Source organism: Rhipicephalus microplus, chromosome 6, assembly GCF_043290135.1.
Source record: "Rhipicephalus microplus isolate Deutch F79 chromosome 6, USDA_Rmic, whole genome shotgun sequence".
Lineage (NCBI taxonomy): Eukaryota > Metazoa > Arthropoda > Arachnida > Ixodida > Ixodidae > Rhipicephalus > Rhipicephalus microplus.
This window is the reverse complement of record NC_134705.1, coordinates 149,251,659-149,271,289: the sequence shown is the minus strand read 5'-3', so window position 1 is coordinate 149,271,289 and position 19,631 is coordinate 149,251,659. Positions and strand designations below refer to the sequence as shown.

Sequence of the window (19,631 nt, the reverse complement as noted above, 5' to 3'; positions counted from 1 at the left end):
GAGGAGTGCTAGTACGCTTTCCAAGCCCTTAAGCATGGTTTGACATCAGACCAGGTTTTCCGTCACTTCGATGAGAGTGCATCCACTGTCCTGCACACAGATGCCAGCGGTCATAAAATCGGTGCTGTCCTCCTCCAGTGCGACGACATTTCACCCGAGCGAGTAGTTGCATATGCCAGCCACGCTGTAACACCTGCGGAGCCGAACTACTCGATAACAGAGCAGGAATGTCTCGCTGTCGTTTGGGCCATCTAGAAATTTTGACCTTATCTGTATGGACGCCACTTCACTGTGATTACCGACTGCCATGCCCTATGCTGATTATCCTCGCAGAAGAAGTTGTCTGGGCTCCTCGGTCGCTGGATACTCCGTTTGCAAGAGTACACTTTTAATGTTGTGTACAGGTCTGGCAAACAGCGTCAGCATGCCGATGCTCTCTCTCGCTGCCTTCTGCCACTTTCATATCCAACCACGCATCCTTAATAGCCCTCAGGTGATGAAGCGGATTCCTCTTCACTCACGTTATCACCCCTGGCAGTTACGGGGTCGCTATGCTTAAACAGCGGCGCTCAGTTTGCCGCGTGCCAACGTGACGACTCCTACTATAACCGCATCGTCGGATACTTGAATGCCTCGCCTTCTTCACCTAATGCCAGACTATGTCGTCAGCTACAGCGGTTCAAGCTAGAGAACAATGTCCTGCAGCGTTATACTTACAATGCGGATTGGCATCGGTAGGTGCCAGTACTTCCCCGTTCTCTGCGAAAACAATATCTCGAAGCATTGCCCGACTACCCATCAGCTGGACACTTAGAATTTCAGAAGACCTACAACCGCGTTAGGTGCTGTTTCTTCTTGCCTGGTCTTTCTACCTTTGTGGCTATTCATGTCGCATCTTGCGTACTTTGTCATTGCCGGAAACGACCAACTTCCGCTCCTGCTGACCTATTATAACCCATTCCATGTCCCGATACACCTTCTGTCGTTGTCGGAATAGACCTCGTCGGGCCACTTCCCGTAACGCCAGCGGGCCACCGCTGGATTGTCACAGCCATCGACCACCTCACACGATACGCGGAGACCGCTCCTCTACGCACAAGCTCCGCCTCAGACGTTGCCGCCTTCTTTTTAGAAGCCATTGTGTTGCGTCATGGTGCACCTCGCACGTTGTTGAGTGACCGAGGCAATGCCTTCCTGTCAACAATTCTTGATGAAATTCTAAAAACTTGGGGCACAGTTCATAAGACTACATCCGCTTACCACCCATAGACAAATGGCCTGACAGAGCGATTCCGACGGACTATATATGACATGATATCCATCTACATCAAACCGAACCACGATAACTAGGAAAACTATCTTCCAGTTCATAACGTTTGCACACAACATCGTTGTTCAACGAACCACCAGGTATTCACCTTTCTTCCTCGTCAATGGTCGTGTGCCGACATTCACTATTGAGGCCTCTTTATTCAATGTAACGACAAAAACGTCCACGACTACGCCAGAATTTTTTGTCTCCATGCTGGCTAACTCACGGCAACGTGCTCAACTCAACACGGAGGCAAATCAACTAGACCGCAAGGAACACTATGACAGCTTTAGTCGAGACGTCACCTTCCGTCCTGGAGATGAAGCGATACTTTGGACGCCTGTTCGTACACCCGGATTGTGTGAAAAGTTTCAGTCCCAATTTCTCGGACCTTACGTTGTTTGTGAACGAACATCTGCTGTCATTTAGCTTGTCACTCCCGTCGAGGGTTCCTCGGACCATCGTTACCATGCCTCCGAGATAGTCCACGTTTCACGTCTTAAACCCTTTGTTCGCCGTACCTTTCCCGCCTAAGTCTCGGCCGGACCGGCTGCTCAAGTTCACGGAGAAAATGAGTGTGAGCATTATTTATGTGTCCCATCTTTACATCTATACATATTTATTATCACCCCTCTAGTTTAGGTTGTGGGGCACATACTCGAAAGAATAAAGGAGAGTCTTGAGGGTCCTGGACGCCATCATACAATATATATATATATATATATATATATATATATATATATATATATATATATATATATATATATATATATATATAAATATATATATATATATATATATATATATATATATATATATACATATATATATATATATATATATATATATAAAAGGCTTATATGCAGGAAAATAACTTCGGTTGCCGCAAGGTTATAATTATGAAAGTAGATGCGCTTTCACATAACAACTCTTTATTGTGCCGACGTTTCGACAGGAACCCTGTCTTTTTCAAGGCATAATACTTTTCAAGGCATAATATATATATATATATATATATATATATATATATATATATATATATATATATATATATAAGGGTTTGTGTGAAGAATGGATATTATTATAAGCTTTTAGGAGCTGCTTACAGGAACTCCGTGTGCCTGTCGTCAACAAGCGTGGACGCTGCTGCAACCACTCAGCTGGATAAACCTTGGTCACTCACACGGCAACAAAACTCGCTCAAAAGAGAATAAATCGTTTCTTCTATCGAATAAAGCTGAATACTTGAAAAACAACAAAGTAATTGAAGTCGGGGTTACGTTTTCAAGACATATAGGTGTACACTTTTACAGGTGTTGTGATAAGGTAGCCGTTGTTCTGTACTCACTGTTAGATGTTCACGGAAATGGACGCATATGGATGTTTTTTTACGAAATGCATAAAGAAAAGCAACTTTTCAATTCCGTTTTTCAATAGTTTCTAATCATCAATAAGAAACTTTATGCTTACGTTTTCTTCCTTCGGCAGAAATGATAAACACTAGAAGAGAGATGAGCAAGGCTAATCGAAACGACAAATACTTGTGGGCCATTACTTACTGTAAAGAGAAAAAAAAAGCGTTATTATTTTTGCTGAAGCAATCACTGCAATCGTAAGAAGCGCAGTATTCAGAAAGAATGTTTTCATTCAGTCACAACTTTAACTTATTCAGGGATTCAGGGATAGGGATCGATGCATTAAATTTTTCTTTTCAACAAGGTCACGAAATATATGTACGGGAGGCGACTCAGAAACAAGGCCTAGATGTCCCACGTTATAGGCCTAGGCCCTACCAACTATAGCACTAGATTTAAGAAATGTCTGCTTCTCCGCCTGCGCAAAAGATTATTGTTACCATAATCTCTCTTCAAGCCACCCTACCAATTATTATGTGTAAATAATTGCTAGCTTGCGCACAAGGATAAAAGCAATGAATGTGATAGCAATAATTTCCAATGTCATGCGAACATTGGCCGGCCACTCCAAACTAGCCGCCAGCTAAAAGCACAAAGGTCAAACGAAAAAAAAAAACAGACATATATACGTAATGAGCGAAATAAGAAGTCTTTGAGCTCGACAGTTACATTTTGCTGCTATATTACACGGAAGCAGGCACAATAAAATATTACGGCATATCCACGAAGTGAATAATGATGAATGGGCAAAGCAGCATAATGGTGTTAACATGAATGACCCATCGCATTCACTACTCACGCATGCAAATGAGTGCCAAAGCGCGTATACATTTATATACAATATTTACTGGTTGTAAATAGTATGCTGTGTTTAGTTGTGAACTTTTTTATACTTCATTAATAAAACTTCAGGGTATCTAAAATAGCCTAGGGTTGGCAAAGATCTCTGCACATTTTTCTGGTGGCTGGGGGGGGGGGTGTTCTAGTCATACTAAATGCATCGTAGAGAATATAGAGACGCCATATACCTGCACAATGCAGTCGTTGTAGATGATCATTGTCGTTTACCTCCATCGCGATAAATCTGATCATCATCAGCTCATGGTATCTTCCATGAGCTGTGCCGCGACGACAGAAAGAGAATTTGTGGTCTGGACGCACTTGTTCTTTCTCGTCATCGAGGAATGACTGTGGACATTGCTCGATCGCATCGTGGAAGAATATGCAGGTGCTGACGCTCGCCCACAACGTGTTGAAAAGCACAGTTCCAGAGCGTTTATATATAAGTCGGTTCGTTATCAGTTATCTCGCCGCTTCATCGGTGCCTTCTTAGATTTTGCTACGACGAGCATGTTCAGTAGTCTCGGCAAAATGCTTGGCAGAAATGCATGCTGCTCATTCTGCGTCTTTTCGTTTGCATGTGTCAGTGCGCAGTATTGAAGCCAGTTTTTTTCGCGTATGTTCAATGTTATTCTTGATTGATTGATCTGTGGGGTTCAACGTCCCAAAACCACCACATGATTGAGAGACGCCGTAGTGGAGGGCTCCGGAAATTTCGACCACCTGGAGTTATTAACGTGCACCCAAATCTGAGCACACGGGCCTACAACATTTCCGCCTCCATCACAAAATGCAGCCGCTGCAGTCGGGATTTGATCCCGCGACCTGTAAGTCAGCAGCCGAGTGTGGGCGCAGTATTGAAGCCAGTTTTTTTATTCGCGTATGTTTACTGTTATTCTTGATTAATTGAACTGTGGGGTTTAACGTCCCAAACCCACCACATGATTACGAGAGCCGCCGTAGTGGAGGGCTCCGGAAATTTCGACCACCTGGAGTTCTTAACGTGCACCCAAATCTGAGCACACGAGCCTACAACTTTTCCGCCTCCATCAGAAATGCAGCCGCTGCAGTCGGGATTTGATCCCGCGACCTGTGGGTCAGCAGCCGAGTACCTTAGCCGCTAGACCACTGTGGTGGGGCTAAGCAGGCTTAAGAAAACGCGGAATATTGGCTCTGATGGAATGTCAAGTGGTTGAAGGGGTCCGGCGAGAAGGGCTTATAGTGTTCTGCGGACCTGACATTTATCACAAGACACAACGTATATTCTGACGCAGCGTGCGAGCCCTGGCCAAAAGAAGCGTCGCAAAGAAGATATTGCAAACCATGCGATTGTGAAAGGACCACAGATAATAGAGCGTCGTGTTTCGATACCCGCGCCGTGCATTCAGTATGGCCCAACTTAAAAAAAATTTGCGGACCCTTAGCTTGTAAAAATCGTGCTGAAAATAATGTTTTTCCAACATACACCTGCCAATGTGAGAGCTGATGTGTCTTGTTGGCATGTAAAGAAGTTGTTATTATTGCCACAGGACGCAAATAAAGTTATATTTAGGTCTAGCTCTGAAATGCCGTGTAAAGTTTGTACGTAATTTTCCAGGATAAGGTAGTAAAATAAAAAGTTGGGCCAGTTGGTCGACGACACTCTTGGTTGGCGTGCCGAAATGTTCTCAGGATACATTTGAAAAAAAACTCACAAGATCTGTCAATTACTTGCGTCCGAGGGCGTGAAGGCGAAACGTATTATTCTAATCGAGCAATCCAGCCATCCCTGCTTCCCTTTAGATGCTTGGTAAACCTTTGTTCTTCATTACCCTCCGAATCAAATTGGTTGCAAACTTTGCGCACTTTATCAAGCTTAGCACTGCGTCCGGTTATTGGTGCACCTTTGACAGAGTAACGATGTGGTGGGATGTGGCGCAATCATGGCGTTATATTTCGATATGGTTGATTGGGCGAGTTGGAGATACATGACTGTTTTAAAATAAGAGCGCACTACTTAGACGCGTCTGTCTTTCTGTCCGCGTCTAAGTAGTGAGCTCTCATTTCAAAACACTTATATTTCAAGGTCGTCAGGTAATGATGATTTTGGCAACACTTGGGCTGTTGCCTAAGCCGTCATCCCGCGGAGAACTGCAGGCAGAGAACTCGACCACGAGGCTGATGAATTACCACTCTGAAACACTTAACATTATGCTGACCATCAACAACTGCATCTTCAATAAGTATCTTGTGCCGTGCCCGTACAAAGTAGAATATACTAAATAGAGACTGGCACCTTGCATGTTGCGGCATACATTATATATCGTAGTTGTAAACTATTATTTCTCTGTTCTGAGACCCAAATTTCTGATGTCAATGAACTCTCCAAAAAGGTGACACGGCCTCGATGTTACTCTAATAAATGTTGAAGCTCTATTCTGGCCGAAAATAAACGTGCAGTGTTTTTCAAGGCTCCTGATAAAAGTAATTCAAACCGTATACAATAAAAGCTTAAAACAGAACAAGGATTGCGCACAAGCGGCAATTTTTCCTCACCAAGCACTTTAAAAATGCAGCAAGAGCATATACTGATACCGAAATTGCTCCGACAAACCGACAACAACACAAAAAAGTGTCTTGACTTCAAAAAAAAGTGGAATAGAAAAGCATGAAGCAATGGTTCTATTTTTAAACAACAGTATTATAATACTGGACTCGTACTTTGTTGAACGTTCCTGCGAGAGGTAACAATGTGCTTCCGGCTATTTCGTTAAAAGAATGCCGGACAGATGCTTTTGTAACGCATGCAATAATGTAGGTGCTGTGCTAAGCAGCCTGCTGAATCTTTTTCCAGTGCAAGCTTCACGAAATTCATGCTGTGCGTTCTTATCTGTGACGTCAGGGGAGGAACTCGGTGCTGCTATGCAGTGGGCGCTCGCAAGCATGTAATAACGAAGTCATTCCCTGCTTAAGCGTTTAGGCGCTCCTGAGATTGCACTGCTTAAGCTTATTATAATGAAATGTTAGGTTGAATCGAATATCAAACGAACAGAACAGATACAGAATCGTACCCAAACTATCAAACTGGTTATCTCATATAAGAAAACTTACTCAGAAGTGAAAGAAAGAACAAGACATGACATGTCATCACACCTTCCGGCAGATAACACAGTGAAAGAGTGCAACCGAGAGAGTACAAATTGGCATGCAGAAACACAGGTGGTTCCACACTAACGAGTTTCAGGCTCTCTCACCGTCATACTGCTGTGCTTGCTCCTGCTGAAAAAATGCGTTTACGTGCCAACAAAGAATCAGGAATGAGACGTTATCGCGAAAAAAAATCACCTATGCAGTGATAATCTACAGCTCCATATTCTTTTCGGTACTTCAAAGGATCATCATTTCTTAAGATCATGGGCCCAATGCAGTACTTTAGAAATTCTTCTTTATAATGTATAAGCTCAGTGTGCTGAGTATTTTTGAACGCAAGCAGTTCCAATGGTGTGTTTAGCTTTCATTGCTGTAGCCATTACGTTTAAAAACGACACAACCCCCATCATTGTGAACATGCGGTCGCTTTTGAAATCGGAAATCAGTGAGCTTTTTATCAAAAGCCAAGTACATACAGCCTTAGTGTTCGTTTCAACAACCCCACGTCCTAGAAAAAATGTAGCATTGGCTTTTCTAGCGTTTTCGATATTTGTTTTGTAGATCTGTTAGAATCGTCGAATACCAACTACTCGAAATTGGGTTGAAATATTCGATGAAGTAATATTTGATTCCAATCCAAAACTCGAATATTCACACGCTCCTAATAAGATTATTTGACGAAGGCATTTACGCCATCTACTGCAGAAACTTTCCCGCCGGCACAAAGTTTAGTTAACAATACTTTCCATGTTCTCTAGTTAAGTGGTTATTATGTGCAGACCTGTGGGAGACTTTCTATTCATGGGATAGCTAGCGAGGTTTCGGTGCTCTCAAAATAGTTGCTTGACCACCTTTTGTAGGTATGCCGCGGTAAACTTCGGCACTGGTGTAAGCTGTGGGGATTTGCAAACCGATTTCTGTTATGAATCTGATATTCACCAAAGGGTAATATTCGGGGGAAATTTCGAGTATCTGGCGCTTGAGACATTTGTCGTATAAAAAGAGTATAGTGCAATGACGAAAATTGCGAATGGGCTCGGGCGCTGGCAAGAAGCGCAAGGCAAAGGAAGACGCCTAAACTTCCTATGAAAAACTCATTAGAGCCATCTCCGAAAATCAGAAGTGACAATAACCAGATTTCCCTGCCAGGACTTCTCAGTAAACTTATACATACACAAGGTTGGTCTGACAATATTGATTGATCATCATTGTCATCATCATCATCAGCCTGACTACGTCCACTGCAGGACAAAGGCCTCTCCTATGTTCCGCCAGTTAACCCGGTCCTGTGTTTGCTGCTGCCAATTTATACCCGCAAACTTCTTAATCTCATCTGCCCACCTAACCTTCTATCTCCCCCTAACCCGCTTCCCTTCTCTGGGAATCCAGTCAGTTACCCTTAATGACCAGCGGTTATCCTGTCTACGCGCTACATGCCCTGCCCATGTCCATTTCTTCTTCATGATTTCAGCTATGATATCCTTAACCCCCGTTTGTTCCCTAATCCACTCTGCTCTCTTCTTGCCTTTTAAGGTTACACCGACCATTTTTCTTTCCATTGCTCGTTGCGTCGTCCTCAATTTAAGCTGAACCCTCTTTGTAAGTCTCCAGCTTTCTGCTTCGTAGCTAAGTACCGGCAAGATACAGCTGTTATATACCTTCCTCTTGAGGGATAGTGGCAATCTACCTGTCATAATTTGAGAGTGCTTCCCGAATGTGCTCCACCCCATTCTTATTCTTCTAGTTACTTAAATCTCGTGGTTCGGTTCTGCGGTTATTACCTGCCCTAAGTAGACATAGTCTTTTACAACTTCAAGTGCACTATTACCTATCTCGAAGCGCTGCTCCTTGCCGAGGTTGTTGTACATTACTTTCGTTTTCTGCAGATTAATTTTAAGACCCACCTTTCTGCTCTCCTTGTCTAACTCCGTAATCATGAGTTGCAATTCGTCCCCCGAGTTACTCAGCAATGCAATGTCATTGGCGAAGCGCAGGTTACTAAGGTATTCTTCATTGACTCTTATCCCTAACTGTTCCCATTCTAGGCTTCTGAAAACCTCCTGTAAGCACGCGGTAAATAGCATTGGGGAAATTGTGTCCCCCTGCCTTACATCCTTCTTGATTGGTATTCTGTTGCTTTCTTTATGAAGCACTATGGTAGCAGTTGATCCCCGGTAGATTTCTTCCAGAATGTTTATATATACTTCATCTACGCCCTGATTCCGCAGTGTTTGCATGACGGCTGATATTTCTACTGAATCAAACGCCTTCTCGTAATCTATGAAGGCTATGTATAGTGGTTGGTTATACTCTGAGCATTTCTCTATTACCTGATTGATAGTATGAACGTGGTCAATTGTTGAGTAGCCTGTTCGAAATCCTGCTTGTTCCTTTGGTTGATTGAATTCTAATGTTTTCTTTACTCTGTTAGCAATTACCTTTGTAAATAGCTTGTATACTACAGAGAGCAAGCTGATCGGCCTGTAATTCTTCAAGTCCTTGTCATCTCCTTTCTTATGTATTAAGATGATGTTAGCGTTCTTCCAAGACTCTGGTACTCTTCCCGTCCGGAGACACCACGTAAACAGGGTGGCTAATTTTTCTAACACAATCTGTCCTCCATCTTTCAGCAGATCTGATGTTACCTGATCCTCCCCAGCAGCTTTGCCCCTTTGCATACTCTCCAAAGCTTTTCCGACTTCTTCTATCATTACTGGTGGGGTGTAATCTGGGTTACTGCTAGTTCTTATAGTATTAAGGTCGTGGTTGTCTCGGCTACTGTACAGATCTCTGTAAAACTCCTCCGCTATTTTTACTATCCTATCCATATTGGTAGTTATTTTGCCTTCTTTGTCCCTTAGGGCATACATCCGACTTTTGCCTATCCCAAGTTTCCTCTTCAATGCTTTGACACTTCCTCCGTTTTTCAGAGCGTGTTCAATTCTCTCCATGTTATACCTTCTTACATCGCATACCTTACGTCTAATAATCAAATTCGAAAGCTCTGCCAGTTCTATTTTGTCTGTTGTACTTGAAACTTTCATGATTTGACGCTTCTTAATTAGGTCCTTCGTTTCCTGGGAAAGCTTGCCAGTGTTCTGTCTAACTACCCTGCCTCCAACTTCCACTGCACACTCCGTAATGATACTCGTCAGATTATCATTCATTGTATCTACGCTAAGGTTGGTTTTCTCACTAAGAGCCGAGTACCTGTTCTGCAGCGACACTCTGAATTCCTGTACTTTCCCTCTCAGTGCTAGCTGATTGATTGGCTTCTTGCGTATCAGTTTCTGTCGTTCCTTTTATTGATTGATAAGCGGCGTTTAACGTCCCGAAATCACCATATCCTTATGAGAGACGCAGTAGTGGAGAGCTCCGGAAATTTCAACCACCTGGGGTCCCTAACGTGAACCCAAATCTGAGCACGCGGGCCTGCAGCACTTCCGCCTTCATCGGAAATGCAGCCGCCACCGCCGGGATTCCATCCCATGACCTGCGGGTCAGCGGCCGAGTACCTTAGCCACTAGTTCCTCGCCGTGGTGCTGGTGTGACATTATCACCCCTCGGTTAATTCACTGGAAAATCAGAGAAAATTGCTCACTACTTTCTCTTTGGTCCACGAAATTCCAGTATGAGAGCACGGCTTCCCATTGGTCCCCTTTCAAAAACAGTCTTGTCCTATACTGAAGACATTGTGTTGGTCTTCGGCGCCTCAGGTTTCGAATACTCCCACAGGGATGTGTTTGATGATGTGTGAAATTTCATTCAAATACGAAACGAGCAGCATTTTAGTTTTGCCTTCAAATGTTTCTTTTTAAAATGTAGTAAACATAACTAAGATCTTCTAAATTGTTCTGATTAGGTTTTTACGGCAGTCTGGTAGACACGCTCAAAACTGTATTACTCGTGGCCTAAATATTTGTAATTCGAATGATGACCAATTCATAATTATTTTTTATATTTAAGTCACTGAACATTTGCAATGGACCTTTCGAATTTTAAACTTCTCATACTTGGCCAATTTCCCAGAATGCATACGTGCCATTATATTTTTAGAAAAAAACAAACAAGGGATTCATTCGTAATGAAAAGGCTACTGTAGGCATCTTCTGTCCATCAATGAACGGGTCTTTTTTAAGTTCGATTAGCAGATTGTACTTTTATATTCATTGCTGAAATATTTGATATAGTTCTAGCACTTCGTAAAATACCTGCAAGAGAGAATCAGAAGCAGTCATACTGCTTCTCTGAGCTTTCGTCATCCGTACTGAAACAACTCTCTCTTTTTTGCACGAGAAATATTCAGACAGTATACATGTATATATCGATGGCTCCACGAACCACCAGTGTTCGTCAGGCGCAGTTGTTGTCCGAGCAAGAGGTGTTACCATCAGCTTTAAGACTGACCACTCCACAGCATCTACAGCAGCGGAACTAGCGGTTTTGAGCGCTGCACTTTGTGTGGTCAATCGGGAACCACCACAAAAATGGTCGATTTTCAATGACTCAAGGGCTGCCCTACAATCTGTGCTCTGAGCACTGCGTCGCGGGCCGTACGAATAGCTTTTTTTTTAAATTCGATGCCTTCTCCACACTTCACACGAGAAAGTGCATCATGTGACGTTTCAGTGGCTGACAAGTCACTGCGGCGTCATAGGGAACGAACATGCCGATACTGGCACGCGGGCAGCTCTTGAAGGAACACGATAAGAAGCCATACCACTTTCGCGGAGCGATGCTGCCAGTAATCTTTGACGACTTGCGCGTGAAACCACGTTCTCACTAAGGTGCCCACCAAGCAACGAGAGGAATCATCAACACCACCTGTCCTCTTTGATGGCTCTCCGCGTGCCCACTGGGCTGGACCGAAGAGAAGCCACCCTTCTTCATCGCTTATGGCTAGAAGTGGCATTTACAAAATCCTATTTCTTTGTGATAGGAATGGCCTACAACGCTGTTTGCGATGTCTGGTATTGCGAAGAGACGCTATACACCACATACTGTGCGACTATTCATTGTATTACAGCCAGAGACAGTCACTGGCGTCCGTTTTCGTGTGCATCGACAACAGCTAAATGTCTGTGGACACTACTCTGTCAAGTGCCCGAGAGAACCCATTGCAGCAAAAGGCGACAAAAGCTCTGTTGAAATTCCTACGCGACATGGACTTGAACAAGCGGTTCTTGTCCAGTTTCCTTTGTGGGCGAATGCCAGCAATACGAGAAGATCACCACCACCACCACCACCACCACCACCACCACCACCACCACCACCACGAACCCCATCCCACCACCATCATCATAATCTTCATCACCATCATCGTCATCATCATTATCATCATCATTAAAGGTCATATTAGGAACAGCCGGCCTGGTACACAGTCGTTGTCTCTTCTTCCTCTTCTTACGTCACAATGGCGCAATCGACATGGCCTGACCCTTCCCGGGAGCCACATAGCATGTCATCGATAGGCTTTACAATCTGACACACAGGGCCATAGTGTCTGTGCATTCAGCTGAGAAGGACATCCAGGCTCTCTACCGATGGGAAGCTGGGTTACGGAAAACTGCTATATGCCGCCTTCCTGCGGTCTCCGCATAGGACGCCATGACCACGCGGCCCTGATGATTTTCGTGCGGGTGCTACTGGCACGACTACAAGAGCTGCCCACAAGCAACGCTTCAAGGCATTCAATTTTCTAAGCGACAACTTCCAACAATTCGAGCCCTTGTTTAGGTCCCCGGGAACTCACGGCGCTAGTAGATACTGAAGCGCTGTGAATAGCACTGCTTCGACGGCATGCCTCTGCAACCCTTCAGCCTTGGACCAAGCCCCCTCTAGGTGGCCTCGGCAGCACCGTGTTGCGTGTTGGTGCTATGCACGTGCAGCTACACACCGAAGCCAGAAGTAAGTTCCTTACCACCGTTCCAGTCTTCGAGGAGCTACCCGCCGACCCGGTTCTCAGAGCGGACTACATCATCTCTGGTCAAGATCAAATAAACATAGATGTTGATGGCGTCGACACCCACAGCTTGATCCCAAGTAGTTCTTCGGATAAAAGCTCCCAAAGTAAGCAAGCAATGCTGCTCGCGATATCAGCCATACTCGAAAGGAACAAAGAAATTTTTGCCGATAGCCCGGCACAGCTTCTCTGCACTGGCATACTTCCACATCATATACACACTGAAAATCGTCCACCGGTGTTATTGCCGTGACGGTTGTATGCAGAAAGACAGCAGACCTTGATTGCCGAATAAGTAGAAGAAATTCACACCGCTAATGAAATCAGGCATCTGCTAGCCCTTTGGCTGCACCTATATATTTAGTCCGCAAGAACAACGGCAGTCTACGGTTTTCTGTAGAACGCAGGAAGCTAACACAACATACTGGACTCACAGCCATTTTTAAGTATTGACGATGCTACTTATATCTTGATAAATTCGAGGTTCTTTTCATATCTCGATTTGAAGGTGGAGCATTGGCAGATCAACGTAGTTGAAGAGGATAAGTGCGAGACGGCTTTTCGTTCTTTTTCTAGCCTGATGAGTTTATCCGTATGCCTTTCGTGTTGCGAATGACCACGAGTACGTTCTGATGGGCCTTGAATACTGTACTGAGTTCACTGAAAGACCACAGCTGTACTGTATATCTCGATGACATTCTTGTTATCGGCCGCTGGTATGGAGTGCGGGATGGAGGAAGACGAAGGTCAGAATAAGACCAGCCGGCCTGGTATACAAGCGTGATCTCTTGTTCCCTTTTCCTATGTTACAATATGTATTCTTTATTCACGTCACCAGAGGGCGCCAATCATGGATGTCATTTGAACGTACATTGTGGCGCTTAGCAGCGCAAAGCCAAGAATGCTAAGTCAGAATGGCGATTCCGTATACGTATCTTGTTGCGGCTATAGCGCAGTGAGTGAGCACTTTCAGTTTGCCCCGCATAAATGTTGACACTCTGCATGGGTTACAAGTAAGTCAATGCTTGCTTTCATTTTATTTTCACTCCATGCAATTTGCATGGTGGCCCTTCTAATCAAGACTTTGATGACTTTCACGCAAGGTTGGCACTCGAGCAACGATGTTCCACTAGGTTTCCTCAGACATACGTAAACAACAGTGGTTAATGAAAGCACAAGGCCCTGACAGGTCATGAGGACAAGAAAATTTTCGTGTGCGTAGGCGCGCGTCACTATCTCGGGAGCGCTCTGAAAAGGCTGCCGCGTAACCTACATATAGTGTGCATAGCGAGAGAACTTTACACTAGTTTATGAGAATTGAATAATAAAGAAACTAAGGTGCGCAGGCGAAGGACCAAACAGATAATCTGCATGTGTGAAAGTATATAGGCTTCACTTACTTCCTTTTGCGTCTCTCATAATCAAATAGTGGGTTTGGGACGTTAAACCCCACAAATCAATCAATCAATTCACTTACTTCATAATGCACGAACAATGTTCGAATTAAAGGTTCCAATTCATCACAACGTTTCAAGATATTTTAAAGACAATGAAATTCTGCCATCGATGTGGCTGGCGAAGTACCGTTCCTTGGTCTATGATCAGTTCAGTCATAAGTTCTTCCAACTTTCACCAGTTTCTGTTTCATATCAACTGAAACAGCAATACTTTCATGCGATCACTCGTCGCAGTTAACAACTGAGGGCCAATCTTTCAGTAATTTCAATTATTGAATTTGCCCTGCCCTTCTTCAGCTGTTTAATTTCTTCTAAGGCAGTTATGTCATGTATAACTACATTTTCGTTCCTGTATATGTTATAACTTCCTCTTTAAGCCTGCAAAGTTTGTCTCATTCTAGTCCTTTAAATCTGCCATATCCTTTTCTCATATCTACCACCTCAAAATTGTAGTTATGATTGCAGGGTCAACGTTGATCTGGATTATAACATCTTGGCATTTCTCCAGTAGTAAAGCGTCGACAACATTAGGAGATTAGAAGGACATGCACTGCAAGTCCTATGCGTATCTGGGGCCACATAATTGTTATGGGTGTTTACTTGCTCATTAAACACAAATTTCCTTGCACTTGAAGCTAAAGCTTTCTTTAGCGTTCTTTATCACGAAGTAACCGGTTTACGAAAGTTGAAAAAGAAGTATAAGAAGAAGAAGACTAAGTATACAAAAAAGGGATACGAAAAGGTTAAAAAGGGAATTGGCGCTGATAACTGAAAAATAACATTCTACTGTAGAAATATATATCTATCCGTGCATGTGATTTGGTGTGCTTTGAACACTCTGCCTATCGTATGTCATAAAAACTAGAGTGCGTGGTTTTCGCGTTGTCACCTTTATATCTTGTATGATAGTTTTGTGCATATGATTCTCTTGTTTTTGTTGACGTAACGTTCTAATCTCCAGTTCCCACAATAAAAGTGCTACCTTGAGTCAGCTTACGCTACCATATAACATTTTACAATAACGTAGCGCAGGTATGACAAACGCAGCTATTCTAAACCTGATATCGCAATCGTGATGGTAGTTGTGTAAGCGCACTTGAAATATTCCCAAAAAACGTCAGCACAAGAAAACTTACTCAGGAAGGAGTCCCAGCGACGAATGCTTGCTTAGGTTCTAAAACCAGCCATCGTGCTTAAAATTCGCAGTTTTAAGGCAGGATACTTCACCTCCTATTTGAACAACAATGAGATATTATGCGGTTTTACAATGCTTTTCGCTGCTTTGATGTAGTTTCGTTCGCCTATGAATATAAAGATGTAGCTTATTTGTACACATGCGTATCTATTGTTTTTATGCAGATAGGGACAGCTCCAGATTGTCTTATACATTTCATAGGCAAAGCGTATGAGCTTTTTTTTTTGTCGAGGGTAGCTTATTCATCTACATCAAGCTTACAAGTGCTTGTGCTGAACTGGAGCATCGCCTCGTCAATTGAAAAAAAGCTATCATGGATGCTGTGCGATTATATGTAAAAAAAAGGAAAACTGCTATAACGAGCCAGTTTTCATAATTTTATGTTAGCCGTGAACGCATACGAGTAAGTACAATAGGTAAAAAAGTAAATCGCTGTCAGTATAGTTTTAATGGGTTAAGTAAAAATTACAGGCCCGAAAAACGATGATTATTGTTGTCGCTTTGCTGTGCGCAAGTAATGGCTGGTTACGCTATAACAACGTAAGAAATAAGTGAGTTAAAACTCGCCGAAAAAATAACTACGTACAACAGAGGTATTTGAGGACCGAAGCACGCGCAGTATGTTGGCCAAGCTCAAAAAGTGCAAGTGAACAACAACGTTTTGTCTATTTTACTAGCTTGTAACACGCCACACTCTAGTGCTACAGAAGAACTATAAGACGGTTGTGAAAACCTTTATCCAACGATTACAGCTAGGCACTGTCTACGCCGGCCTTTTTTTTTCGCAGAAATGATGGTCCTAAAAATCGTGAATAAAATTCAAAATTTGTAGGCGAAGACATACATCAACTCCTCCCGGAATGGCCCACCACGATACACCACCAAGGCGCCTACCTAATAAGGTTTATTGTGTCAACCAAAGAATATTTAGATTAGCGAAGCCTAAACTTTTGAACCCGTGGCCTGCAAGAAAACTAAACTAGGGAATAGCGATCCAACAACACTTTAAATTTTAATCGAGAATTCCTTAGCCTATATGCACATTTAGGATTTGTTTTGTTTTAATCTTGCAGTGAATATATGTATTACTTCAATTGACGTATGTCTTGAAGGTTAGACTATGTATGTAATGTTTCATTTACCTACTTCAAGTGTACACATACAAGTGATTATTGCAAAGCTTTCTTGACCATTATGTTATGTCTTCGGTTTATATACAATATCTATACGTCACAGGGTTACATGAAGACAACATTTTTTGTGTTTTTAGTATTTATGGTGTCACGTTGTTCTGATTGAATTTTGTCTGTGCTACAGATTTGTTATGTGCGCTAAGTTTCGTCTCTGCATGTTTTTTTCTTCTTAAGGCAACGTGCTAATAAGTAGTTGGCACCTTATGTGAGCGCCACCGTCATCGTATATAATGTAAATAAAAGAATGTCTTTCATGCAGAGCTGAAGAACCGCCGTCCCATATGATGTCCATAACAAGTAAAGAATGAAAAAAGTAAACTAACTGAAAAAGGAGCCTTGAAATGTTTTCACTAATAATTCTGTAAATTTGCTGGGGTTGATGGTTTGGTTAGTCGGTTTACTCTAACGAAAAGGAAGAGAACAGTGCAAAGCATGACGGAACATGAAGAGACATATCAAGGAACATAAAACGAAGAATAGGTCTAACCAGTGATGACTTACTCTCTTTGATGTAGATGGAGTGACGTGTTTGCCATCGCCATGACTTCTGCGTGCTCTTCTAATAAATTAAACACTGTTTTTCCCATTTTTCATCTCATGATTTATCTCTGTAGGCAAAGCATACGTATACATGGTTACAAGTAAACTCTTTGATAGCCAGAATAAAAAGTTTTCCAACGTAGAAATACAGATTTAAAGTACAATAACAAAAGAAGTGAAATGACTTTTTTTTAATGCTGTGAACCTTTCGAAAGCAGCGAATTTGAGGGTAGCATAAAATATATTTTTCAATTTTTAGAGCCACAATTTAATACCCACTCATCGCTCAACCACTGTTCAAAGAATGATTACGTGCAATTATTTGCTTTTCTAATGACATACAGAACGTACTTCATGTGAAATCACAGGTTTCAGCTTTTGTGCTGGGCCACAAACTGCGTTTTCTGCCTTTCAATAGATAAGTGGCAACTTTTGTCATCGATTACATCATACCCACAAAAAACTTACACCACCTTTTTTTTGTCAATAAATATTACCACCAAACATATTCAATTCAGACAAGCACAACTCAAAACGCCCTATAGCTCTGAATAGAATTGAAATGTGCGCACATTTGTGCATATTTAATACAGCAGTAAATCTATGTGATTTAGGAAAACATACGCTGTCTTATGTTTCGCTAAAACGTACAGCAGAGGACAAATTGCACGTTACAGCTCGCCTGTTTTTTAAAATATCAACGCGAATGCTTTAACCAATGGGCAAAAACCTTCAAACCATCGGACTCAAGTGGATCAAAAGACGGTGCTGTCACCAACTTTCCCTACTCATTTGTCACCTGTTTATATAGCTTCAGACTTTAGGCGTTATGTCAGTCAACAGTCAATCAAATATTATCCAGGTATTACCATTCTAAAACTACGCTGATCTTATGAGGGAAATTGTGGCGGATGACTCTGGCAGTTTTCAGCTCCAGAGGAACCTTAACGTGCATATAAATGAAACTACATGGACCCCCACCTATATTTTCAAACGGCGAAACAGTATCTATGTCTGCTGCCATCTTGTTACAGCAAATACAAACACGAGCATGCTTAAAGCGCTAGATGCTTACCTTCTATTATGGATCTAATGATGTTATTTAAGTCACTATATATGGTCATGACACTACGTTATATTGAAACGATACTTCCACATCCGCTAGTGTATATAGTAACACTCGTGCAGTTCCGCTATTCAAGGGGGGCTGTAAACTTATGTCTGCAAATATCGCCCTATTCTCTTCTATTCACCACAAACAACATCTTCGATGTTGCACTTCCCAAAGTTACTACGTTTTTATGCAAAAAACTTGCTGTATCCAGGAGTTTTTTGCTGGTCACTCAGCTATATATTAAAACGTGCAATACCTCACGCATTTCAACTTCAGGTAATTACCATGTTGAACTGCTGAGTAGTCATTACTTGTTACAAAGGGACCAGCTACGCTAGGCTATGAGCCTGCACCGCCAGCAACCATTTGACCTCCATCTAGGCGAACACTGTAGCCTCTTACTTTTTATTTGATAGTGCTGCTTTTTTACGGTAAATTCACTATTGGTAAAATTTAACAACACAACTCGTGCTATTAAAACACAAAACTGTCGCTTTAAAACTGTTTCGATGTGTTCAAAGTATAACAAAAGTATCGACAAGAAAGTGAGTACAAATAAGTTTATTCATTTGGTTGGTTCTCTTCAACAATGATGGAAAACAGAGGGAAGATTCCACACAGTGAAAGCAGTGTGCTTCATGCCTGTTCTATTCATTGGCAGATAGCCCTCCGTTATTTCAGAACTGAAAAGCAAAGAAGATTTATGGGCACACATAGGCAGGTAAAATCAAATCAAAACAAGATATATACATTGGTCATGACACTGTATATGTCTCCAGTTCTGATAGATATCTACGTCGATCATGAATGCATAAGATCTCATGTCGTGAGGTCGAGGCATGTGATTAAGCTACCACACAGCAGCACAATAGCTTAAGAGCAGTGACGTTTTTCCCTCCTGTTTTGGTGATTCAGCCAGATCGTTGGGGGGTGGGGATGTTGAGCGTGTTTTGTGTGATCATGCGTATTAAATCAATAAAACTTCAAGGCAGAAGACGGGTCCGAACATCCATAACCAGCCCCATTATCTACGCCAGTGCATGCGGTGATGCGCTCCAACACACAATGAGACAGTTTCCTTAAGATCGTTCATTAGATTGCTTATACTACAGAATATATTTTGTTTTGCATATCTTGGCAAAGAGTCACAATGTAAATATGTGTTGTTAACAGTATAAATATGTTAAATTGTTGATAATTTTCTCCGTATGCTTAGTTGTTTCTTCATAATACTATTTTTATATATAGACTTTGTCGGTGTTGTTCATTATTTTGAATTTTCAGTTTTCAAAAATATTCAAGGTGAACGTAAGAACAATATTCAGTACAAACGAAAAAGATGCCACACTGTTTGCTTTCAGATACAAAGGTGAAATATCAAGTATACTCCTCATATACTGACACCTAAGGCTAGTCATTCATCAATTGTGGTTCCAATAACACGAGGTTTTCTGACTGCAACATGATTCAATAC

At 42.3% G+C, this 19,631-nt stretch overlaps 1 protein-coding gene across 1 annotated transcript in view; it reads right to left on the bottom strand.

Moving 5' to 3' along the window:
- LOC142766048 (uncharacterized) overlaps positions 1 to 15,342 on the bottom strand; it is a 34,905-nt gene extending 19,563 nt beyond the window's left edge. Inside the window, exons 1-2 of the mRNA XM_075867868.1 lie at positions 15,252 to 15,342; positions 2,783 to 2,870 (exon numbers count right to left, since the gene is read on the bottom strand). Of these exons, the coding sequence (XP_075723983.1) occupies positions 2,783 to 2,864 (82 nt within the window). The 5' untranslated portion in view covers positions 2,865 to 2,870; positions 15,252 to 15,342. The remainder of the gene's footprint in view (positions 1 to 2,782; positions 2,871 to 15,251) is intronic.
- Between the last annotated feature and the right edge of the window lie 4,289 nt (positions 15,343 to 19,631).